Source organism: Cricetulus griseus, chromosome 7 (genome assembly GCF_003668045.3).
Source record: "Cricetulus griseus strain 17A/GY chromosome 7, alternate assembly CriGri-PICRH-1.0, whole genome shotgun sequence".
NCBI classification, from domain to species: Eukaryota; Metazoa; Chordata; class Mammalia; order Rodentia; family Cricetidae; genus Cricetulus; species Cricetulus griseus.
In genome coordinates this window covers 89,226,730-89,251,721 of record NC_048600.1, presented here as the reverse complement: position 1 = coordinate 89,251,721, position 24,992 = coordinate 89,226,730, and the positions used below count along the sequence as shown (strand labels likewise).

At 52.3% G+C, this 24,992-nt stretch overlaps 1 protein-coding gene across 1 annotated transcript; it reads left to right on the top strand.

Annotated features, from left to right (window-relative positions):
* The first annotated feature begins 193 nt into the window (after positions 1-193).
* On the top strand, positions 194-23,200 carry Doc2b (double C2 domain beta). The gene is given in 10 exon segments (XM_027426717.2): positions 194-424; positions 426-570; positions 8,639-8,718; positions 12,626-12,700; positions 13,377-13,486; positions 13,576-13,702; positions 16,787-16,944; positions 21,488-21,569; positions 22,481-22,577; positions 23,064-23,200. Coding segments are annotated over 10 exon segments (1,242 nt in total).
* Positions 23,201-24,992: the final 1,792 nt, after the last annotated feature.

Here is a 24,992-nt window from a genome sequence, read left to right as displayed (position 1 = left end):
GCCCGCCCCCTGCTGCCAGCCCCACACTCACTCGCACCAGCCGCCGCCAAGCAGGCAGCAACCGCGTCAGGGCCGTCCGGGGCCACGCCGGCGATGCCCGCAGCCCCCGCCGAGCCCCGCGGGACCCGCTGAGTTGCCCCCGGGCCAGGGTCACACCGGGCCGGGCCGGGCCGCGCGCGGCGGCGCTGCCTGCATGACCCTCCGGCGGCGCGGGGAGAAGGCGACCATCAGCATCCAGGAGCATATGGCCATCGACGTGTGCCCCGGGCCCATCCGGCCCATCAAGCAGATCTCCGATTACTTCCCCCGCTTCCCGAGGGGCCTGCCCCCCACCGCTGCACCCCGCGCCACCGCGCCCCCGGACGCTCCCGCGCGCCCACCCGCAGCCAGCGCCGGCCCCCGCAGCCCCTCCGACGGCGGGCCGCGGCGACGACGACGAGGATGTGGACCAGCTCTTCGGAGCCTACGGTGCCAGCCCGAGCCCCAGCCCCGGCCCCAGCCCCTCGAGGCCGCCCGCCAAACCCCCTGAGGACGAGCCGGACGCCGACGGCTATGAGTCGGACGACTGCAGTAAGTTTCCCAGTCTCCCGCCGCGCGCCCCCTCCCCGCGCTGGGTCCCCGTAGGGCATGCGCCGCGGCCGCCCGGCACACCGGCACACAAGAGCTGGGAAGTTTGGGGGCGTCCTCTGGGGGAGCCCCGTTTCCGGGCCTCCGCTCCCCTGAGCGCGCCCCGCACCCCTTCCCGGCCAGGAGCTCCAGCGCGGGCGGTGGCTTTTGTTCCCGGGAAGGGCGGAGCTGCGCCCCGGGAAGACACCAGTTGCTGCGGGCCGCGCGGTGGCTCCCGGCCCCAGAGCCCTCTACGAGCCTCCTGGAGTGGCTACCGGGCGAGCCGGGGACCTTGTGGCGGCTAGGGCGGGCCCGGCGGCCCGCAGCGCGCCGCAGCTTTGCTCGTGCGCGGTCCGCTTGTCCTTTGGAAAAACCTTGGCGGTTTTTCCTCCAGCGTCAGCGAACCCCACCGCGGCGCTGGCCCTGGCCGAGGACCTTTCCCCACCTGTTACGCCGGCTTCCCCGGGGCAGGAGGGTCCCCAGCCGCGGCCTCTCCTCCGGGACTGAGCCCCAGGGAGACAGTGGACACCAGGGTCTTCCGAGCCAGGCCAAGAGCACTCCTGGCGTCTTGTGTAGTCCCCGAGAGTGCCTGGCCCGGCCCACTAAGGACCATCCGGGAAGCCAAGGAGGGAAGAGGTTGCAGCTGGAGTCCAATGGGTTTACTGGGGGGTGGGGTGGGGGTCGCTCGGTGGAAGAGCTCCAGCCCAGCTGTGACTCCAAGCTGATTCACTCAAAAATCTAGTCATGGGCGCTATGGGACTGTGGGGGATGGGGGTCCCACATCAGCTCCCCCAAGGCAAAAGCAGCCCCTCCTCGGTGCAACACTGGTGGGAGTTCTCCCGGGCCTCTGAGCTAGGGTCTGGCTTTTCCCCAGCATTACATGTGTCTCTGAAAGCTGAGGTTGGGAGTTCTCAGTGCCAGCCTGGGAACAGACATCTGGTTTCACTTCAGGGAGCCCATCAACAGAGGTGGATCAAGCCCTGGCTAGGAACACTGCCTCCTGTGTGTATTCTAGGCCTGGACCCCCAAGCATAGAGGCTGGGGAGCCTCACCTTCTGCTGTCCTGCAGGCTTCAGAAAACTGGGTGGGCATAATTTATTGAAGTCTGCAGAGCTGTGCCCTGGATTTACTCCCTTGCCCAGTTCCTGGCACTTTGTGCGAGGATCCAGGCTGACTAGCCTCTGGGAAGGTTCTAACTAGGACCGCAGTCAGCCCCCTGGGATCCAGAACCATCCTGAGAGGAAAGGATAGGAAGCAGTTCCCATTTCCAGCCAGAAAAGCCTGCAGCCAGGGGAGTGAGCAAATGGATGAAGCTTGTGCCTGAGCTGCAAGCCATACTCCAGGTGCCATAGAGGCCCAGGGGATGATATATAGCCAAGAGGGGAGAAACCCAATCATTTTGGCTATCTTGAAACCCACCAGAAAGAATAAAACAAACCAGAAGCCCCATCTCCTGTTAGTCAACTCCACCGTGTTTTCACAATACTGTTTCAGCTGGGAGTGGTGCAGTGGGAACCATGCCGAGTCTGTGGGCTCAGCCACAGGTGTCCTAGCTGGGGAGAGGCTCACATGAGCTGGGTCCTAGATACAGCTTTCTCAACTGATCCTGGGGGCTGGCCACACCCAGCTCACTGTGACATACTAACAAAGTGTGGATAGGAGGCCTGAAGTTTGCAATGCTGAGGAAGTGGGTATGAGGTTGAGGCAGGAGGTTTGCATCTCATCGAGCTAAGAGCATGAGAATTGTGGCTCTCATCGGTGAGGAAACACTGAGCAAGACCACCCTCTACCTGGTACCCAAGGCTGTGCACCCTCTGAGTTCTGACAACCAGATCCCTTAGAATAAGCCTAAGTGATTCAAGCCAGATGGTTCATTATGGCTTTAGCCAGGGTTATGCTATTTGCTGCTCTAATTATTGGATTATCTGTTCGGACAAAAAGAAATGAGGGCGGTTGCTCTGTTGTCCAAGCAGAGGATAAAAAAACAGCCTGTTTGCTTAGCCCTGTTCTCCTCTTTAAAAACCCCTCCTTTGCTGGTTACTGCAAAGTGTTCAAGCATGGGCACATGAACACACACACACACACATACACACACACACACACACACACACACACACACACACACCCTCTTCATTCCCTGCTGAGCTTAGAAGGCCAGTGAAGGAAACACAGCATCACTCTAGGCCTCTGTTCCCGATGTCCCAAGCTACCTGCTGCCCATCTGCAGAGGGAGCCCAGACCCTGAAGCTGCAGTGACTAAGAGGCTTTGGGTTGCAAGTACCATGAAATCAATTCAGAGAAGCTCGGCCCATCCGGAAAGCAAAGGTCCTGCTGCAGACACCAGGGTACACTGGAGCAGCCCCCAGCAGCCCTGGTGACAAGGCTTCTGTCAGTCCTTCCACTCAGCCAGCTCTTTCCTCTTGGGCTGAAAATCAGGGCAGATTTCCTATTACCAAGGGCAGATGGGTGAGGAACATCAGATGTAAAACATGGTCACAGAGATGTTCTTACTGTCCAACAGGACAACCCTCATGATCCAGGGTGGCTGCTGTGGGTCCAGGCATCACAAATAACAATAAGGTCCTAGATTTGATTTTAAAAAACCGTTTTCTACTGTCATGTCTAGGATCCAGAAAATCTCTCCTAGAAGTTCCCAGGAGACCTGTCCTTTTGTCTCATTGGCTAGAATTGCATCACATGTCTATGTTCCCAAATGACTCACTCAGCTAGGTCAGGACAGGTGCCCACAGAGGTCTGGAGCAAGGGTGAATTGGGGAACCATTGTTGGGTCTGCGTGGAAGGTTCTCCTGGGCATGGGCAGACCCTAGTTACTGGTTTATTTGGCCTCTTCCTTCACCCAGAACTTCTGTGGGCCTCAGTATTGTTCTGGCCAGATGTCCATCATATTCTTCCACATTCAACAGTGCAATACCAACTGTGTGTCAGGCACCGTACAGGGGGCACAGAGGGACAAGCGTGGGCTGGACCACACACAGCCTCTGGTCTTGGGATGCTAACAGAAACCCAGCAAAAGGACCAGCAGTGAGGAATAAGGAGGCAAACATCCACAGAGGCCACTGCTCTGAAGCTGGGAAGAAGGGGAAAGAAGGCTAGCAGAGTGAAAGGGGGTATTGGGGCCAATAAAGGAACCAACGTGTAAGAAACACAGACAAGGGAAGAGTGATGAGGTCAAAGTGAGTGTATAGGAAGACTTCCATGCCAAACCAAGGAGGCCAAATCTTGTCTTGGATGCAATGAATTTTTGGATGGCTTGAAGCAAGGGAATAGAGATGCCCAAAGTCTGAGCTCTGTCTCTAGGCTCTGTGAAGCAGACATGTATCACCTAGTCCTCTGCATCCTCCCCCACGGTGCCGACCAAGTGCCGTGCCTCGGTTTCCTCACCTATGGAGTGCTTTCAAATCAGCCTCGATAGTTTTCTGTGACTTCTTATCAATTAAAAATTGGTAAGAAAATTTTAATTGTGCCTGTGTGGTGTGAATGGGTGCACGTGTGCCGCAGCACACACGCAGAGGTCAGAGGACAACTTTGTGGAGTTGGGGCTTCCGCTTTTATGTGTATCTCAGGGATTGAACTCAGGTCATCAGGCTTGCAAAAGCAAGTACCTTTACTCACTGAGCCATCCACGGGCTCCGGGGAAACTGTTTTAGAGGCTGAAGTTTTTCTCCCAAAGACAAAACAAAAAGGACTGATTTCTGATTCCCAGGGGTGAATGGGCCAAGCGAGTTCAAGTGCAGACCAAGGCCATGGCCAGCTGCCTGTCTGCACAGGCCCTGCTGGGGAACACTCAGCCTTGGAGGAAGCAACAGGGGCCTGAGCTTGATTCTTTCTGAATTAGCCCCATTAAAGCGCTATAATTATCAGCAAGCCGGTGACAACTCTCAGAGGCCCATTAGTGACCAACCTTCATTATTTTTCCAAAGATGTAAACTTTCATCAACGCACATGATCTGAGTGGCTCTGAGGGCAGGGCCCTCAGGATCCTGGGGCTCACAGAAAGGCACTCTCTCTTGTCCTTTGAGCCTGCTATTGCCTCCGCCTGAGGCACTGTCACCCTGCTCAGGCCCTTCAGATTAGCAGTGAATCCCTGCCCAATTGCTGAGACAAGAACCCTGTTCATGTGAGGTAAGGGCTCTCCTGCTGAGCCCTGCCCCCAGCCCCTTTCCTTTTTTCCCCCCTAGCTTCAGCTTCAGGACTTAAGTTACACAAAATGGTAAAGAAAACCTTTCAGGAAGCCATGAGGCTTTTAAGGCAGACTCCCCAGTTCTGCTGGGCCACCCACAGATGGCCAACTCCCCTCTCTGAGCCTCCTCTCTTCACATGGAAAGGGTGAATTTTGGGTCATGTGTTCCCTAAGACAGCTCCTCCACGCATGCAGTTTCTCAAAATGGTGACCAAGCTTCTAATGGCAAGGTAGAATTTCTTTTTGGACTTCAGTGGCACTAGACATTCATCAGTCCTTTCCTGGTCACACACTGAGTAACACTGTTCTTTGCTGGTGGTGGTAACAGATGTCAGTGTCCCAAGACGCATGCTCCCTGACTTGTCTTCTGGGGTTGGGACACAGGCTGACATCACAGAGTGTGTGCCGTAACATGGGGTATCACACCAAAGCCTTCCTGCTGGGAAGTGACTGAACAGCAAAGCCATTTGAGTGGCTCCACCATGAGCACTGACCATCTGCTGCTTGCCGGTCCCCCAGGTGCCTGAGGCAGTGTCCTCAGGGTGAGGTCATCAGGAGCGGGTAGCCTGAACTGGACACCATGCAAACTGACTATCATGTGAAGCCATCAGCTCTGCAGAATGATATTGCAGAAGCTCGGCTGGGTGGCTGCAGTAAAGGCGATGGTGCTTTTCAGCATCCCTACCCTCAGGATACTCACCTGCAACATCCTCATCCTCGGTATCTTCATCCATGGTATCCTCACCTGCAGCATCCACACTCTCAGCATCTTCTCCTGCAGCATCCTAACCCTGAAGATACTCACCAGTAGCTTCCTCACCCTCAGTATCTTCACTCACAACATCTTTTCCTCAGCATCCTCAGTTCTGGTATCCTCTCATCTGTAGCATCCTCACCAACAGCATCATCACTTACTCACCTGTTGGGAGAGAGGATGCTGTAGCAAAGGCCCCAGTGTGGTCATTGCTAACGCATGCATTTTCCACTAGGGGAACATACTCGCAGCTTACTCCAGACCTAGGGACTCTTAGTCTGAACACAATTCTGTTATTGCCTGGTTTACAAAAGAAAGAGCTGTTTGTGCTAGCAGAGGTAGGAGTAAAGGAAAGAGGAAGCAAAGTGCCCTGGTGGAGCAATCAACTCACATCCTCTGTTTGGCTGTGAATATGACCCACAGCAGAATCCTTGTAGTCATAACAATGACTCCACTTATGCAGAAAAGATTAAGTGACCGCTTCTGTACCAAAGGCAGGGAGAAGGTGATCCAGTTTAGGGCAGTCCCTTCCAGAAACTCTTTAGAGGGGCAGACTCAGAGCTCTAGAAGCATCATCAGAGTGTGTCTGCTGTTCCTATGACCATCTGACAGGCCCCAAATGCCAGGAGGTAGTTATAGTTGTCTCCAGGTTGCAGATGAAGAAACTGAGGAAAGCTGTGTGAAGTCACACAGCAAAGACATGCCGAGCTGTAGCGTGCAACAGCAGATGTCCTCTTCCACACTCACAACTGCACTGTAGAAAGAGACAAGAACATCACCTTGTTGGGATGTAGGGAACCTGACACAGTTCCACATGTCTCTCAGAACAAAGAGCCCTTGATGTACCCACTTCCCTCCAGACACAAAGGCTATCATGTGGCCTGCCTTTGTTACTAAAGGCAGGCTTAGTTCAGATGCTTGTTCACTTAGAAGCCATCTAGGATCCAGCGCGGCACCCTGATGGGGACAGAGTCCCGGCCCTTCCTTTATCCCAGCATCACTTCAGCCATCAACCGAATGCCAGATGCCTATGGTTATGCTGTCCCTCCAGGTCCCTCATACTACTGGCCAACTACTATCTGTTGGTCCCTCCTGTCCCAGGTGAGGCATCACTTCCTCCAAGAAGTGTCCCCTGATGGCCCAATGCACACTGTGGCTCAGAGTCCCTTTTGAAGCTCTCATGGCTCTTGGCTCACCAGATAATGTTGTGACCTGTCCAGCAGTTAGGAGCAAATCAGGGATTTGGAGCTATCTAAGAATGTGTATCTTGCTGTCTGGGGACTTCAAAAGTTTCCCTCACTCAGACCCTGGCTCTCTTGCTGGGAACCCTCAGGACATGGCAGGCCACAGCTGTAGCAAGTGACTGTTCCTAAGGTGGCAGCTGAACCCAGTTATTGCTGCATTCTCTGCCTGGCCCTTGGGGACTTATCGATGCTCTTGAGAGAGCAGCAGCATGAGGACCCAGCTGGCTTGTCACTGCCCACTTAGGATCTCTCAGTGCCAGGGAGACCAGGGAGCTGCAGTGTCACTTGTCACCTTGGGCTCAATCAACAGTCATCCACTCAGGCTGGTCAGGTCCTGCAGCCTCTTGGAGCCTGTCCTCTGCCTTCTCATACCACTGTGTGTTGTTGCTTGTGGGAGAGACGGGGACCCAAGCCATCTGGTTCACAATAGCACTCCTATGGGATAGGACAGGCAATGCAAAGTGAGGTTTGAAAGTCCCTCTCCCAGCCACCTATCTGGTTGTGATTGTGGGACTTAAGTGATCCACCCAGAATCCCTGAACCTTCTCATCTAACAGTGGCAGGATGTTGTCCTTCTGAGGGTTGAGTGTTTCATTGGGAGAGATAGATAAAGAGGTTGTTACATTGTAGCTGCTCTGTTCTCAGCAGCCATTGAGCAGGATACAGTAACTTTTTTTTTTTTTTTGGCTTGCTTTAACTAATTCCAACCATTTAGAAAAAAAAAAAAAAAAAAAAGATTTGCCTTTTAGTTTGTGCAGCAGCCTGAAGACAGAAGCTGGATACAGCTGGTGTCCATGGGGGCAGAGACTGTTGTGTTGGGGTTTGTGTCAGGGATTGTCACCTGTGCACCATAGAGCACCAGGAAACCAGCTCCTCCACAGACTCATGTTCACATAATCTTTTTTAAATTGTGTATTTGCTTATATTTATTTTATGCATATGGTTATTATGTCTGCATGTATGCCTGTGCACCAGTGTAATCCTAGTGCCCACAGAAGCCAGAAGTGAGAGTCAGGTCCCCTGGAACAAGAGTTACAGGTGGTTGTGAGCCACTATGTGGGTGCTGGGAATAGAATCTGGGACCTCTGGAAGATCATCCAGCGCTCTTAACCATTGAGCTGCCTCTCCAGCCCCCCATGTTCACATATTCTGAGGACTGTGATAGACATATTTACCTTATGGTTCTTCCTCCAAATAAATTGTATTTATTTATATGTCTATTTTTGAGACAGGATCTCACTTTGTAGCTCTGGCTAACCTGGCTAACCTGGAACTCACTTTGTAGACTAAGATGGCTAATCTGGAACTCACTTTGTAGGCCAGGTTGCCCTCAAACTCTGCCTCCCAAGTGCTGGGACTAAAAGAAGACACCACCAAATAAATCTTTTTTTGTTGTTGTTGTTTTTTGTTTTTTTTGTTGTTGTTGTTTTTCAAGACAGGGTTTGTAGCTTTGGAGCCTGTCCTGGCACATGCTCTGGAGACCAGGCTGGCCTCGAACTCACAGAGATCTGCCTGCCTCTGCCTCTCCGGTGCTGGGATTAAAGGCGTGCGCCACCAACGCCCGGCCAAATAAATCTTTTAATCTTGAGAGCAATGTGACTGTTGGGCCAGCGAGATGATACCGCTGGCAGTTCTGGTGACCCTAGTTAAAGCTCCATACCCAACATGACTCCTGCAAGCTGTCCTCTGGCCTCCACATGCATATCCTGGCATGTGTATGTGCACACACATGTGCAAATAAGCACACATAGAGTAATGATAACGCAGCCGCCAGGGGAGGGTGCTGCTCCAGCCATACAGCTGCTGCATGACCCTCGTCTCCTTCTCCCATAGCTGCCCTGGGTACGCTGGACTTCAGTCTGCTCTATGACCAGGAGAACAACGCACTGCACTGCACCATCAGCAAGGCCAAGGTAGGCCCTGCGCCAGCCGAGCTCAAGCCTCGGGAAGGGGGCAGGGTTCTGCCAATCCTTTCTGTTCAGGGTTCCTGGTGTCCCTGCTATGAGGGGTGCAGCAGCCACTTCCAAGAGTGGTCCTACCCAGGAAAGCATTTGGGGAAAGGAGTTTCAGAAAGAGACAGGGCAGGAATTGCAGAGGGCCAGGCAGCATTTGGAGCCTGGGAGGGGTCATTGAAGAAGCGGGGAAGTAGAGACCTATCTTGCAGTGTGTGTGGGGGGGAGGGATTGATTGGATGGATGCTACCATCTCTGGGTCTCCCCACTCCAAAGTTCTGACCCCTAAGGCTCCCTGAAGCCCCTAAGCAACTACTATGCTGAAAGTTTAGGTGCCACTAAAGAGGAGGCTCCAGGCAGGGTGGGCGCCATTGAGCCTGAGCATTAGAGGCCCTGTGAGCCTTGCTGAGGGGAGTCATGAACATCTGCAGACCCAGTGTGACCTGGTCGGGTCCTATCCCCTGTTCTCCTCTGCGGATCTGCTCTTGAACCTGTGTCTGTTCCATGTTCTCAACCGTATTGTTCCCTTCACACTGCTCCCTCTGGGAGGAAGGTGCCAAAGTTGATGTTTTCCAGAAAGGTAAGGGCCTATGTGGCCAGTAGAGACCCTAGTAGGGCTGTGGAAGGCCTGAGCCAGCCCAGCACACATAGAGTAGCTTCCAAGTGCTGCCAGGCCTAGGCCTCACCCAGCAACCCTCACCTGCAGCATCTTTCTGTGCTTGTTCCCACCCTACCACTGAGGGGCTGCCCTCGGCGCTGTGCCTGCCTAGAGGGACAACCCATGACATACCTGGGTCACTCATGCCGATGGCCGTGGGCAAGTGTGAGAACTGTCTACATTGGGCTTGGGGCCCAGGTTGGGAACTTGAAGTCCCAGTCACCAGTCACTTCACCCTGTGTCTCTGCCCACTCCACTGGCACCGTTAGGCTGTGATAGCCTAGAGAACAGAGAGGAGCTCCTGGTGACTCTAGCCTGGAGAGGTGGAGACAGGCTGCAGGACCAGGCAGAGCCCGCCCCCACCTCCTGGCTTAGCAGAGCTTGTCCTTGCTTGGGGACCAGCTGTCAGACCACTCTAGTGGAGCCCAGCTATTCCTCCCCATCTCAAAGCCTGAATTTCCTGCTGCCTTTTCCCTGCTTCAAGTGTAGAGTGTGTGTATATATGTCTGTCTGTCTGTCTGCCTTTCTGTCTGTGTGCACAGATTTACATGGGTACTGGTGTATGCAGAGGTGGTAGCCCTGTTCTTCCTCTGTAAATGTCTACAAAAAAAGGGGACAGTCCTGAGAAATATTGTGGCCCCAAAGGGGATCCAGAGTGTAAGCAGAAGAGGAGCTCACACAGAGCCTCTTGGGGAATCCATGGAATATGGACTTCCCAGGCTGCACGCTCACCTGGTGTCTTAACTAATTTTCTGTTGCTGTGATAAAACACTGACCACAAGCGACCTGGGAAGGGAAAGGTTTATTTCATCTTCCTGCTTGTAGTTTATCATCCAGAGAAGCTGGGGCAGGTACCTGGAGGCAGGAGCCTATGCAGAGGCCATGGAGGGGTGCTGCTCCTCCTGGCTTGCTCAGCCTACTTGCTGTTTCTTAGTTTTTTGTTTGGTTGGATTGTTTGTTTGTTTGTTTGTTTTTGTCTTTTGAGACAGGGTTTTTCTGTGTAGCTCTATAGACCAGGCTGGCCTCGAACTCACAGAGATCCACCTGCCTCTGCCTCCCAAGTGCTGGGATTGAAGGTGTGCGCCACCACTGCCCAGAGTTACTTCTTAATTGTGATAAAATATTAAAAATGTGAAACTTAGCAGCAGAATGCTGAGCCCACTCAAATGGCTGTATTACATCACCACTGTCCAGCCTTTTCAGATTGCCAAACTGAAACTCCTTTCCTGTCTCCCCTTGCCTCTCCCTGCCTAGCCCAAGCTGCCCATCCTCACTGTCTCCAGGGACCTTGTAGGTACAAAGTCATGCAGTTTCTGTCCCTGTGCACAATCTCACCAGCTGCTGTCTGTCCCTCTTCTTCAGGCCGAGCACTGTCAAAGAGTCAAAGCTCAGTTTTGACTATCCAGAAGGTTCCAGTCCCAAATGCCTAAAGAACAGTAACGTCTGGACAGTGCAGGACCATAAGAACTTGGATTGAGGGGAGTCTATTGTACTTCCTGTCCCCTCAGTGCTAGTAGGACCATCCCATACAGCCCCTGCTCTGCCCCTCTCTGAGACGGTGGCATCTGTCTTTATCTTTTGGAAACACAATAAGCTGATAGGATCTTTCCTACTTCTGGGTGAACTCAGCCTCCTGCCCCCTCTCCTGGATTCAGTCAGCTCCTGGGAGCTGTGCATATGGGCTTGGGGGAGACCTTGCCATGCTGCAGGGCAGACCCCAGACTCAAGGCCAGCAAGGCTGCTTGAGCCAGGGAGTGCCAGTGGATGCAACTATCTACAGGTGGACCTAGGGCACCACCTCCAAACAGTGCCCGGAAAAACCCCAGAGCCACAGCCTTTGGAACAGTCACTCAGCCTCTGGCTGAGCCCAGTGTGTGGCCCTCTGGTATGTCCAAGGACCTGCCAGGTAGAAGGGTATGGAAGTAACAGCAGGGACCATATCACAGGCTGGGGATCCAAAGGGCAGAGCAGGTGTCATTGCTATCCTAGCATGGCAGCTACCCCCTGCCCTAGCCAGCCCTTGTGGATTTCCCAGGGCCTCAGAAGTGAGACCCACACAATCTCTGGCTAATCTCCTGGGACAAAGACCTACAAGGGAAAAGAAACAGTGAAAACACTGTAAACATGACAAGTGTGCAAGAATTGTAGAAATAAAACTGGAGGCCTCAATTATACCCACTCAGGCTGGGCCACCAGATTCCCCCAGGACACTACTCTTTACTCCCTAAAGGAGCTAGCAGGGGAAAGCTAGCTGGGCGTGAAAGGCCACTGTCACCAAAGCACACACACACTCCCTCCAGGTCAAGCCCCAGTAGCTCTGGGCCTGGCTTAAATCCTCACCCTTACCCCAGCTACTTCCCTGGCATCTTAGAGGGAAGTTGTACCCCTTAACCCTGCAGATGTGGGAATGGTTACCTCTGCCTGTGATAAAGCTGAGATGGTGAAGTGCCTGGTCCACTAACTAGGACGTGCCTGAGCTGTGCTGACTCCCAAACCTGGGCCTGGGCCCAAGCAGAAGAGAAATAATGGGTGGGTGCCCCACCTGGAAGCTCCTCCAAGCCCTGGGAGAAAGGTTTGGGGCACCTGGCCAGAAGCTGAGCCATCCCACTCACCCATCTGGAATGTAGGCCATGTACACCTCTGCTGCCTCCCCAGCCCCTGTGGGCCCACACCACTGAAAGGAGTAAACACAATTCCCAGAAGGTTAGCTGAGGCCCTTGCTGGTCCCCCTCCCCTGAGCTGTCCATTCCTGTGCTGGCAACTGAAATCAAAGTTAGCAAGGGGTGCCATCTTGTGGAAGGGCCCTCCATGGCAGGCAGCCTGTGACTTCTAGGGACATCAACTAGCAAATGCAGTCTTGACTGGTCTTCCAGCCTTGTAACAAAGTGCTTTCCCAGCTACCACAAGGAGCATGAGGATGAGTATTTGGCAAACCATGGAGATTTGGGGTCAGAAAAGGAAGACGGGTCAAGGAGTGGTGTCCAGAAAGTGGGAAGAGAGACCAGACTCACCAAGTTTAGAGTGAGGTGTGTCAGTTGTCTGGGTTCAGTTGTCAAGAAGGTAGAAAGTGAAAGGGCCTGGGGATAACATGTGGGGGAGGGGAGCTTATTCCAGCAGTGTTTGGTCCCTGGAGATGTCAGGGAGGAGGCCCAGTCAGCAGGCCCTTTGTCTCCTTGCTCTCAACTCTCATCCTTTCTGGTCTCTGCTCAGGGCCTGAAGCCAATGGACCACAATGGACTGGCTGATCCCTACGTCAAACTACACCTGCTGCCTGGAGCCAGCAAGGTGAGGGTTTATGCCCCAAACATGGCCTGACTTGGCACTCATGCCTCCCTGGGATCTCATGAGTCCATTACCTATCTTCTACGTGGGCCCCAGAGAATGTATCCAGGTTACATTTATAATAACATCCCTACCCCATGCAGAACCACCCCACAGTCATCACCTCTACCCTGCTGTTGTCACCGGGGCCTGGGATCAGGATACTGCTCACATTAGCTTTCTGTGACCACCTCAACAAATTCCCACAGCTTAGCCATTTAAACACACCATCGTCTCCTTGTTCCATTGGTCAGCAACCAGCAAGACAGGTTGCACTGGCTGGACCAGAAGTCAAGATGCCAGCCCGTCCATTCTGGGGACAGTCATTTTCTTTCCTTTCTAACTAGAGGCTGCCTACTTCAGGACCTGTGTCTGAAGTTAGCTGAGCTCCCCGCTGTGCTGCTGGTCCTGTCTCTCTTGGCTATCTTTTGCTATCAAAGACCTCTGTTACTAAAGGGGCCACTCACATGCCTCCAATAAGCTTGCTGTTTTTAAATTAGCTAATTAACACTGTCAGTTTCAAGTTCTGCCTCAGGTCCCCTCCACTGGGTCGGATAGTGTTTCCATGGGTGGAGGGAGCAGGCTGGCCAGCTTTAGGTCACACTCATTCAGGACCAATAAGATAACTCTATTTTTCCAGGCAAATAAACTCAGAACAAAAACTCTGAGGAACACTCTGAACCCCACATGGAACGAGACCCTCACTTATTACGGGATCACGGATGAGGACATGATCCGAAAGACCCTGAGGTGGGTGAGGGCCCCTGTGCCTACACCCCACCCGGGAACACCCCACCACTTATGAATTCCCACTGACTGTGGAAGCCAATCGCCCCCAGGATCTCCGTGTGTGATGAGGACAAATTCCGCCACAATGAGTTCATCGGTGAGACTCGAGTGCCCCTGAAGAAGCTGAAGCCCAACCATACCAAGACGTTCAGTATCTGCCTGGAGAAGCAGCTGCCGGTGAGTGGGGGGAAGGCTCCGGCACCCCAGCCAAATGAGAGTTTACTGAGCGTCTACTATGTGCCGATGCTATGTTCTCGCACCATTGCAGGGACATGGAAGGGACTTGCTGCCTGTTGATGGCACAGGAGCAGGGTTAATTTGTGGAACAAAGAGCACAGTGGAGGGGGCAAGCCTAGGAGGGACGTCACAGAAGTGGCAGGGAATTATTTCACCTTCCATGGAAGTTGCTAAGCCAAGGTAACAATTCCAGCAGTGCTGGGGTTAAGTCTAAGACCTTGTGTGTGTAAGTAAGCACTCTTCCACTGAGCTATATCCTCAGACCTTTTAAATTTTACTTTTCCAAATTGTAAATTTGTGCGTTTGTGCCAAGCGCAGTGGATAGATGTGTGAATGTATAGGCCTGCATTCAACACGGAGTGTCTTCCTCAATTGCTCTCCACCTCATTCTTTGAGACAGGGTCTCCCACTGAACCCAGTGCTCACTAACTGGTCTAGTTAGACAGTGAGCTAGGATTCTCCTGTTTCCCCCAGTGATGGGGTTACAGATTTGTGCCACCATGCCCACCTTTCCAATGACGCTGGGAATCCAAACTTACACTTGACTGAGCCATCTCCCCACCCCCTTTAAATTTTCATAGGAAAGAGTCTTGCTGAATTCCCCAGACTGGACTTGAACTTGCTCTGTAGCCCAGATTGGCAGTGAACTCTTGAGCCTCCTGTCTCAACTTCCTCAGTAGCTAAGAGTACAGGCCTGTGCCACAAAGCAGGGCATGGCGGCTCCCTGCCTGCTGGGCTCAGAATGGCCAGAAGCAAAGAGAGGAGGGAGGGAAGGGCTGGAGCCAAGAACCTGATAGAATGGGGGCTGGATGGGAACAAAGGCCTGCTGCAGGGCAGTTCCAGGTCTGGGGCCTGGGAGCCCAGATGGAGGAGGGAGCCATTCACTAGGCACAACTCAATTGGAACTTGTTAGGTGGGGAGTGCCATGAGATGCCCGGAGGGCAATTCTTTCCTAGACATTGTAATTGTTCAGCAAGAAGTCGGCACTAATTTGCCCTCCCAGAGTCTTGGTTTCTGCTTTCCTCCAATCCCTCTTGTGCCCACCTTCTCTCCTTACCTCTCCTTTACCTGGCTTATAGGGGCTGAAGGGCAGAGTCTAAGGGAGCCCCAGTGCTCAGGGCCAAGAGACAGGCTAAGCCCTCCACCACCTAATGCTCTGGACATGACTGCCTCCCCAAACCCTGAGCCAAGGGAACCCCTGTACACCAGGCTTGGCAGGGGCTGGAGCCTGGGACATGGCCACTCAGCAAACTAGGCCTAAGCCCAGCCCTAAGAATCCACTCTGTGGCTGAGACACTGCCTTTGTGCGAGCCTTTCTCAGGCTATATTCTCATGTCACTCTCTCTGCTCAGGTGCAGGAGTAGTGGTAGAATCTTTGCTGATACGTTAATCACTTGCCAGGGGTGACCCAAATTTTCCAAATGGCCCACTCCCCCCCCCCACCATGAAGGCACTACCAGCTCCTATGGTGCTTTGTTGTCCGTGAGTTCTGACCTCAGATATAAACAAGACTGGCAGGGCGTAGTGATACACACCTTTAATCCCAGCTCTTGAGAGGCAGAAGCAAGTGGATCTGAGTTCAAGGCCAGCCAAGTCCTGAGTGAGTTTCAGGACAACCAGGGCTACACAGAGAAACCTTGTCTTGAAAAACAAACAAACAAAAACAAAAAACCCAAGACTCTCTGTGAACATGAATGCATAAATGAGTAGGGAGTGTATGTACACATGTGCACACTGTGTGTAAGTGTGTGTACACATGTGTACACTGCGTGTAAGTGTGTGTACATGTGTGCACACTGTGTGAGTGTGTACACACGTGCACACTGTGTGTAAGTGTGTGTACATGTGTGTGAATTTGGATGCATGTGTATTGTGAGTATTCTTGAGGCATACTTTGGCCACTGAATTTACCATGTTGCTCATTGGCCAGCTTAGAGATACACAGTGACCACAGGGGTGACATTTGGGATAGCCACTCTGGTTGTAAGGACGCATTTTGGTGGTTTTAGATTTTATATTCTACATTACTTGTTCTATGCAAATAGCTGGTTCAGTGGTGGTCAAATGAAACAGTCTAAAGTATGATCATGTCATCTGCCTTTGGAACCATCCCTGCTCATATATACTCCATGCAGAGCCCAGAATCACACACCTGCACCATTGGTCATGACCGTCTGAGCATTGGGTTGAGAAGGATACCAAGGCTGTATTTGAATTCAGGGTGAACGCTGGGATCAGTTAGCCATGAAATTCGGAGAAAGGCCTGTGGGTCACAGGCATCCCTTCCTCACCTCACAGGACTGTCATCTCCAAGAAGGTTTGGACCTGGCCCCATGGGGGCTTGGGTCAGTCCCAAGCAGAGCACAGCTGCAGACAAAGGCTGAGCCTATAAAAGAAGAGCCTGACAGATCATGAGAAGGGTCCCTCGGGGGACATGGGCTCCTAACTGCATGTCTGGATGACTTTAGGGGACAGTGGGAAATGGAGGAGACTCCAGCTGTCAGGACATGGAGAGATGGGATGTGGAAGCCTAGAGCTGAAGTCTCACCCTGAGGTGGGAGGGGCTGGGCATCTTCCCACAGGGCTCCCAGCCAAGGCGCCCGGAAGATAGCAAAGCTCTGTCTTTTAGGCTGTTGGGAGGGGGGCACCCACCCTGCAAAATTTCTTCGAGTGGGTGAAACTGAGCAAAGACATGGAGGAGGGCACCAGCTCAGAGCTGAAGTCTACAGAGAAGGCTTGAGCGTGAAGAAGGCAGATCAGGCTGGGGGTCAGATTTCCTACCCTGGTGGCAAATGCATCAGGCCCTGCAGACCAGGCCATCTCTGTCACTGCCACTCACTTCTCCTGCTGTAGGCAAAAACAGTTTCTGGAGAGATGTAAAATGGGTTCTATAGATCTCTGTGTGCCCAAGCCTAGCTGAGCATCAGCAAGTAGACACTAGAGGAGTGAGATTATGGACAGCCTCACTGCTTCCAAGAAGGTGGAAGCAGACAAAGACAGCAGAGTGACCACCCTCTCCTACAGGTGGACAAGGCAGAGGACAAGTCCCTGGAGGAGCGAGGCCGCATCCTCATCTCACTCAAGTACAGCTCCCAGAAGCAGGGCCTGCTGGTGGGCATTGTACGATGTGCACACCTGGCCGCCATGGACGCTAACGGCTACTCGGATCCCTATGTGAAAACGTGAGTGTGCACCCAGGCCTGTGCCTGGCTCCCCTGCTCACCAGGAAGAACTAGAGTGCTACGTGGCTGGAGCCCAGCATGACAAACACTTAAGAGGGCTGCCTTGGAGCAATGGGTTCACCAGGGTGTTTTCTTCCATGTGCCTTTTGTGACTCTGGAGTTAAGTGCAGCCATTCCGTTTCATAGGTGGGGAAACTGAAGTCTGCAGAAGGATCACCCACCTGGAGAGAGAATAGTCATCTCTTTTTGGTGACAAGGGACATGGTCACATGTATTCCAGGCTGCCTTTGAATTTGCTGTGTAGCCAAGGATGACCTTGAACTCCAGATCCTGCTGCCCCTGCCTCCTGACCACTGCCTTTGAAGGTGTGAACCACCACACATGAGTGTGGGTACCAGAGAGCAAACCTAGGGCCTAGGGATGCAGGTCACTGGTGATCCAGGCTCACAAGCAAGTTAAAGGAGGAGGCAGGGCCAGTGCCAGGAGACTAGGGGAGCTGGCAAGAGACCTTTGCCAAGTCTTCCTGTGTGTGGCCAGCCCTGTGTCTACCCTCCCTACCACTGACAGTAGAACTCGGGACAGGCTAGGGTTTGTTACCAGTGGCCTGGGCCCTGCAAGAGTAGACCTGGCTGGGTTAGGCTGCACTCAGAGATCTAAGAGGCAGGCAGAAGTGGGTGGCCTTTTGGAGAAGGGGACAGGTACCACAGAACCCACCCTCAGTGCTTGGAGCTCTTCACAAATGGTGTGTCATCCAAAGTCATGGGGACACTCTCCAGAGAGGAGCCTTGGGGAAGAATTCAGCTTGACTCACAGTTCCTGTAACTTCAGTTCCAGGGGCTCTGACACCATCTTCTGGTCACAGAGGGCACCGGGTATATACATGGTGCACACACACACACACATATGCAGGTACTCACATAAACACACCAAGTTTAAAAATCTTCTGAGCATGTACAGACTTTTTCTTGTCATTATTCCCTAAGCAACAGATTAATGGCCACGTATGCAGCGTTTCAATGGCTTACGTATTACACTTGACCTAATGACAACTCAGAAGTCCACGACAGGCTGTGGCAGGGTCTGTGCAGATGCCAGCTCATTTAATGTAAGGACTTGGGCATCTACAGATGTGCCCTGCATTCCTTCTTCCACAGACACTGAGGGCCACTGCACTTCCTAAACCATGCAGGGCATTCCTGAGTGGAGACAGGGAGGCGTGGAGCAGCAGGATTGGAAGGTCAGCGAGTTTGTCACCTCCACCTGTCACACTACATTTCTCTTCAGACAGAAATGAGATGCGGAACCAACATGGCATGAACATTCTAAATCGTGTTCAGTGTCAATCTGCTGGGTGAACTCCAACTCCAGGTCATGTGAAGGGAGACCCAGAACCTGGGATTTCCCTTTGTGCTAACTTGGGCAGGCAAACTGACTGAAGCCCTAGCAGGATGCTTTCACAGCTCGGGGCTCCTCCCTGCCACTGGGATCCTGTCAATACTTGTTACCTATCTCTGAGTAATGACAAGGAAAGGCTAGAGAGGGTCAGTTCAGGTAAAGTTTCTACCTTTCTTTTCTTTTTTTAAAAGATTTTATTTATTTATTATGTATACAACATTCTGCTTCTGTGTATATCTGCACACCAGAAGAAGGCACCAGATCTCATAACGGATGGTTGTGAGCCACCATGTGGTTGCTGGGAATTGAACTAGGACCTCTGGAAGAGCAGTCGGCACTCTTAACCTCTGAGCCATCTCTCCAGTCCTCTTCCTTTCTTTTCTTTGGGGGGTGGAGAGTACTCCAGGCAGGCCATGAACCTGTAATCTTCCTGCCTCTACCTTCCGAGAAAAGGAATTCCAGGAATGTACCACCAAATCCAACTCTCAGTTGACTGAATCTAAGGGTCTAGGACCAGCGGGTACAGAAAGCCAGCTGTTTTGCTCTTGCCCCAGAAGTTCCTTAGCTCCGGGCATCTGTCTGGCCTATTGTTTGTCTATGACAGTAGAATCACCTCTCCCAGATTTCACATGAAACATCAGATGGATTCTGCCTTAGGCCGGGCTTCACCTGCAATGAGTGATTTGTCCAAGGTTTACCCACACAGTGTCTACACTGGAGACTCCATCTTTGATACAGCTGCATAGCTTTCGGCGTGTATGTAAAGCATGGGTTCGTTGTTAATCAGTTTGCCACTTAAAGGGCATGTAGGATGTTTAAATTTTGGATGATTGTGTGTAAAGTTGTCATTAACATATAATTTGTAAGCCGGGCAAGGCTGTGCACACATGAAATCGCAGCACTTGGGAGGCAGAGGCAAAGGGTAGGGAGTTTAAGGCCAGCCTGGGCTACACACTGAGTACCAGGGAAGCCAGACTATACAGCAAGACTAACTATGTCACAAATAACAAATGCAAAAGTGTTTATCGCTATACATCTTCATTTCTCTCCCCTACCACCAACCTTTGTTAACATGTACTTGGCAGTCTTTAACAAGCCAGTATTTTATATCTAACAGAACCTCAACTTGAAGCTGGATGTGGTGGTCCCCTGTGTAATATCAGCACTTAGGAAGTGGAGGCGGGAGGATCAGGAGTTCAGGGTCATCCTAACCATCCTACGAGCCTGAAAACAAATGTTCATGCATGCAGAGGAGAGAGGACAACTTATAGGAGTTCTTTCTCTCCTACTATGTGTGCTCCAGGCAGAGATCAGGGGAGTGTCCACACTCACACAGGCGTGTTTGGGCAGCAAGTGTGAATCCCCTAGCTGTAGATAGACTTTTCTGTCCCACCAGCCAGTCCAAAATAACCACACAAAGACTTTTTATTAATTACTAATGTTCAGCCATTAGCTTAGGCTTGTTCCTAACTAACTCATAACTTCACCCGTTTCTATTAATTTACGTGCTGCCACGTGGCTCATGGCTTATTACCTCGTCTTATGCACATCTTGCTTCCTCTGTGTTTGGCTGGTTATTCTGCCCTTCTATTTGTTTGTTTGTTTATTGTTTTTTTGAGACAGGGTTTCTCTGTGAAACAGTCACAGAGATCTGCCTGCCTCTGCCTCCTGAGTACTGAGATTAAAGGCTTGCGCCACCACTGTCCAGCTGACTCTGCCCTTCTTCATCCCAGCAAGTTCTTTCTCTGTCTGCAAGTCCTACCTAATCTCTCCCTGCCTAGCCTTTGGCCTTTTAGCTCTTCATTAAACCAATGAGAGCAACACATCTTCACAGCATACAGAAAAAATTGTTCCACAACACCCAGCAGCCTGCCAGGCCTCCAGTAAGGATTTTTAAACAACAGCACTCAGCTTTTCCAAGGCTGAAGTTTGGCAAAAAACAAGAGGCTTGACTCTTGTTAGCATGCATTTAGACATGTTAAACTTCTAAGAATCTAGTCGTTTACTGTGCTGAGGGCCCCAGTGCCAACCACTGAGCAGAGCACACTAAGCAGAAACAAGGCACTTGTCACACAGTTGTCTGCAGGGACAGGGTGGGAGATTCTGCAAAGAGAGTTCAGAGGCCTCCTGCATCTCACACAGTTGTCTGCAGGGACAGGGTGGGAGATTCTGCAAAGAGAGTTCAGAGCCTCCTGCATCCCAGCCTGTGAAGGACCTCCCAGGCATGGAGAAAAGAGATTGAGCCTGGCTTCCAAGCAGCATTCATGCCAGCCATGTGACCTCGGGCAAGTTACTCCACTTCTCTGGGCCTAGGGTGGATTAAAACCTAAGGAGGGGCCAGGCAGTGGTGGCACACACTTTTAATCACAGCTCTCAGGAGGCAGAGGCAGGTGGATTTCTGAATTCAAGGATAGCCTGGTCTACAGAACAAGTTCCAGGATAGCCACAGGTACATTGAGAAACCCTGTCTCAGGGTAGGGGAGGAGGGGAGCCTAAGGAAGGAAGGTCATGAGCTCTACCATCTGCCTGGAGGAATTATTCCTGATAACTGTCAAAAGAAAATCTTCCTCAAGACTCCAACAAAGGAGTGATGCTTGCCCAGCTCAAGGGATACACTGAAAAACCAAATCTTACACCTGAGAAGAATGGAGTTTATGTGGTGTGAATTCTTAATAAATGGGGGAGGCATATTTAAGCTCTTAGCCCTTGGTGCTGGAGTTAAGAACAGTTTTGTCAAGCATTTGCCTTATATGCATGAGATCTTGGGTTCAGTGTCAAGCACTGCAATGTCCCCCATCCTCCCCACTCTACCCCCTGCTAAAACAAAACAAAACAAAACAAAAATGACAATTCCTGACAGAGGGACAAACTCTGCTTTCCAAAACTGGCTTTCCTGTAGGAGGTGTGAGCTTTGTAAAATTCAGATTTCCAGAGAAAAGATAACACCCTCTTCTGGGGACAGTGGTGTGCTTGGGTAACTAAGCAGCCACCTCAGTGTTGCCCACAGGTGGGCAGACTGGGAACTCCAGGGTTAGGACAAAGGTAGTCAGGGATGCTTCTCCAGGGCAGAGCCCCGTAGCACTATGTTAGGACCATCTGCAGTCCACAGCTCTCCCCAGCCTCTGACTGTCCCCAATTATCATTCCAGATACCTGAAGCCAGATGTAGACAAGAAATCCAAGCATAAGACCGCGGTGAAAAAGAAAACACTAAACCCAGAGTTCAATGAGGTATAGCTGGGCTGGGGGCGCTGGGCTTCATAAGGACTGGGGGACTCCCCTGGGCTGGGTGGGGGTCTGGAGGGGCCTGGTTTTCAAAGGGGGCACTGTAGGAACTGGGAAGTGGGAAGAGAGGGTGGGGAGCAGCTGCCAGAAAAGCCACCAGCCGTGGCTAAGACTCCACCAGACTGTTAGGCAATAGAGAAGCTTACGGGACTAACGAACCTTCTCGAAGGTCTTGTTGATGGAGGAAGTGATGAAAAATAGAAAGTTGAGCGGCTCCTTCTAGATGACAGGGTTGGAAGGGAGGTGTGAGGAAAATGGCAAGACTCTTTAGGTGGGATTTGAGAATTCAAGACACCCAAGCAGGTGTGGCAGGACGGCTGTGAATACAGTCAACAGAAAACCACAGACTTACTAAAATATTATGGGACTTTTTTGCAGTTTCTGTTTGGAACTCAGCTGCACAGTTCTCATGGTTGAACTTTGTAGATTAGAAGGTCATGGCACAATACCTAAAGGGAAGACAGGACAAGTGTGTGCCCAGGTCCTCAGAGCAGAGAGTGGCACCCAGACCTGGGGGTCTCGACTTCATAGAGCACCTCAGGCCTGACTCATGACCAGGGACTCAGAGGCAGAGGGGACAGCAGGTGTTTAAGAAGCAAGGCCAGACCCGGAGGACAAGCGGGAAGGATGGCAGAGATTCTGTTCTGGACAATTAATTGCAGCCAGGGATCTCACAGCACCTAGGACCAGCTTCTGGGACAGAAGGGAAGGCAGATGGAGGGTGGGACCTGCTTAGTCCCCCATCAGGCAGAAGCAGGCAGACTGGCTAGAACATCGCACACTGACCACTTCCATCCTTCAGCGCATCACAGACCTTTCTCAGCCACGTGGCTTTAACACCCTCTTCTGGCCAGCAGGAGTTCTGTTATGAGATCAAGCATGGGGACCTGGCCAAGAAGAGCCTGGAGGTCACTGTCTGGGATTATGACATTGGAAAATCCAATGATTTCATTGGTAAGGAATACAAGGGAAACACTCCTTAGTGGTGTGCCTGTGCTGGGCAGATATGGGTCCAAGAACCACTTGTCCCTAGTGAATGGGACCTCGGACACTCTCCAAAGTGTACTCATGTGTCAAGAGACAGGCCCAGAGAGGGGAGGAGGCCTGGGAACGGCTCACAGCGGTTGGTGGGGGACCTAGAGTGATGACAGTCAACACCTGGGGCTGGCTTCAGAGCCCATGTGACCACAAATTCTGGTGGGTGTGACATTGGTGCACAGTGAGCCGTGTAGCCCTTCCTTCCCTTCTCAGTCCCTAAGATGTGGGCACACTACCCCAGACTGCTCTGGTCCCTGGTAGGGGAAGAATATGACATCATACTGGGTCAGGTGGGCAGGTTGTGGCTGAAAGCCAGAAAATGTCCACCCATAACTGGGCAGGAAGGAGAGCCCAGACACTAGGTCACTGAATCCCTGGCTGCCCCTCTGGCCTCTTTCATAGGTGGAGTGGTTCTGGGCATCAATGCCAAGGGCGAGCGCCTGAAGCACTGGTTTGACTGCCTGAAGAACAAGGACAAGAGGATTGAGCGTTGGCACACACTCACCAACGAGCTCCCGGGGGCTGTGCTCAGCGACTGACTGTCCCATCTGCTGTCACCCACCCAAGCCACCCAGCCCACACAGGCCCTGCCCTGGGCTTTCTCAGCTGCCATCAAGGGCTGTGGCCCTCACAATGGGCAAGATCCAGGGTGTATGCTCGGACATAGCCACTGCAGCCCCTGCATGGAGGCCACAGGGCACCCAGTCCCCCAGTCAGAGGGACAGGAAGACACAACATTGGACCTGTTTCAACCCCCTGGGGCCTAGGAGAGCTGGAGCTGGGAGAAGACCTCAGCCTCAGCTCTGCCCAGAGGAAGGGCTGACTAGGGTGAGGACCTATTGGAAGTGAGGGATAGAACACCACAGAAGTGGGGGTGCTCTGGCTTCCTGGAGGCCACAGAGGAAGGACTATGGGTAGGCAGAACCTAGGACTGGAGGACAGACAATGTAACCAACTGGAGCTTCCAATTTACTCATGCCTGGCATTGGTGGACAGAAGAATCTGAGCTCCCAGGGTGGGGAGTCCCTGTCTAGGAGGGGATCTGGTGTACACACTGCCACAAAGGGGTAAGGCATGCAGGACCAGCCAGCTGTCTACAGGGGCTGAGGGTGCTGCTGACTGCTGGAGGGTGGAGGGCAAGAAAGGCAGCTTGGGGGGAGTCAGGGCTCAGCACAGCCTTGAAAAGCCAGCTGTGGCTCTGAAGCTAAGAGAACACCAAATACAGAGAGTAGGAGGCCTGGGGTAGGTGCCAGGGGACACAGACGGGAACCGTGGGGGGTCAAGGGTTGCTCTGGGGCAGCATAAGGTTTTTAGGCAGGAGCTGGACTTGATGTGTACAAGCACTATAGGGAAACTGAGTTGATGGTTCAAACCCAAGCTCTCCCATGTGATATTGCTCCTGTTCTCAACAGAGGTCCCTCTCCCTCAGCTTCAGGGAAAATAGTAGGGGATCCTGCTAGCATGAAAAGAAACAAGTGTTCCTCCTGCCTGCCCATCTCTCCCTTCCTCATACCCTCAGCTCAGGCTGGTGTTGGGTCCCTCAAGACTCCATGGCATCATGGACCTATCAAGGCAGTGGGTTGCCTTCAGGTATAGCAGTGGAAGACAGAGCCTTGTAGCAGTGGAAAAGAGAGCTTTGTCTGGGAGAAGGGGTGGGGGTGGGGCGTCTGGAGCCCTGGCCTTGCTTTCTGGGATAGGGCAGGACACACCTCAATCTTGATTCCCCAAATGTCTCCTGCCAACCGGGGCTCCAGGAAGACAGGAGGAACAGAGGACCAAGGAGTTGCACCATTATCTCAGAGCCCCATTTTGTTCAAGCCATCACTGGATGACAAGGCATGGGGCTTCTGAGAGGAAAGATGCCCTACCCTAAGCCCAGCACCCTCCTGTGGCTAAAAGAAGGACCCAGCTCACGACTCCAACCCCAATTGCTCACAGCCTTCCCCACTTGCCAGGGAAAATGGGTCTCTATCCCCCACAGGACCTGGCCACCTGCTGCTTAGAGACTGGGTTTCTGGCTTGCAAAGCCTTTGCCAATGTTACTGAATTAGCCTGCACGTTCTTATTGAATCTTTATCTTCTTGTGTGGTGGGTGGCTTGGTCAACCCATTTTACAAATGAAAAGGTTTTAGAGAAGTTGATAAACTTCTCAGGCCACCAAGCTGGAAGGAGCTGCAGCAAGACTTAATCCCAAGTCCTTTAACTGTTTGAGGGTGAGGACTCCTTTCCATTCTGAGTGGTGGGGCTCAATGAGGCCTGCCACCTCGACCTCTTAGAAATCATCTGTGCTATTTAGGGTTTGCCAAAAGACCACAGCCAAGCCCTGGAACT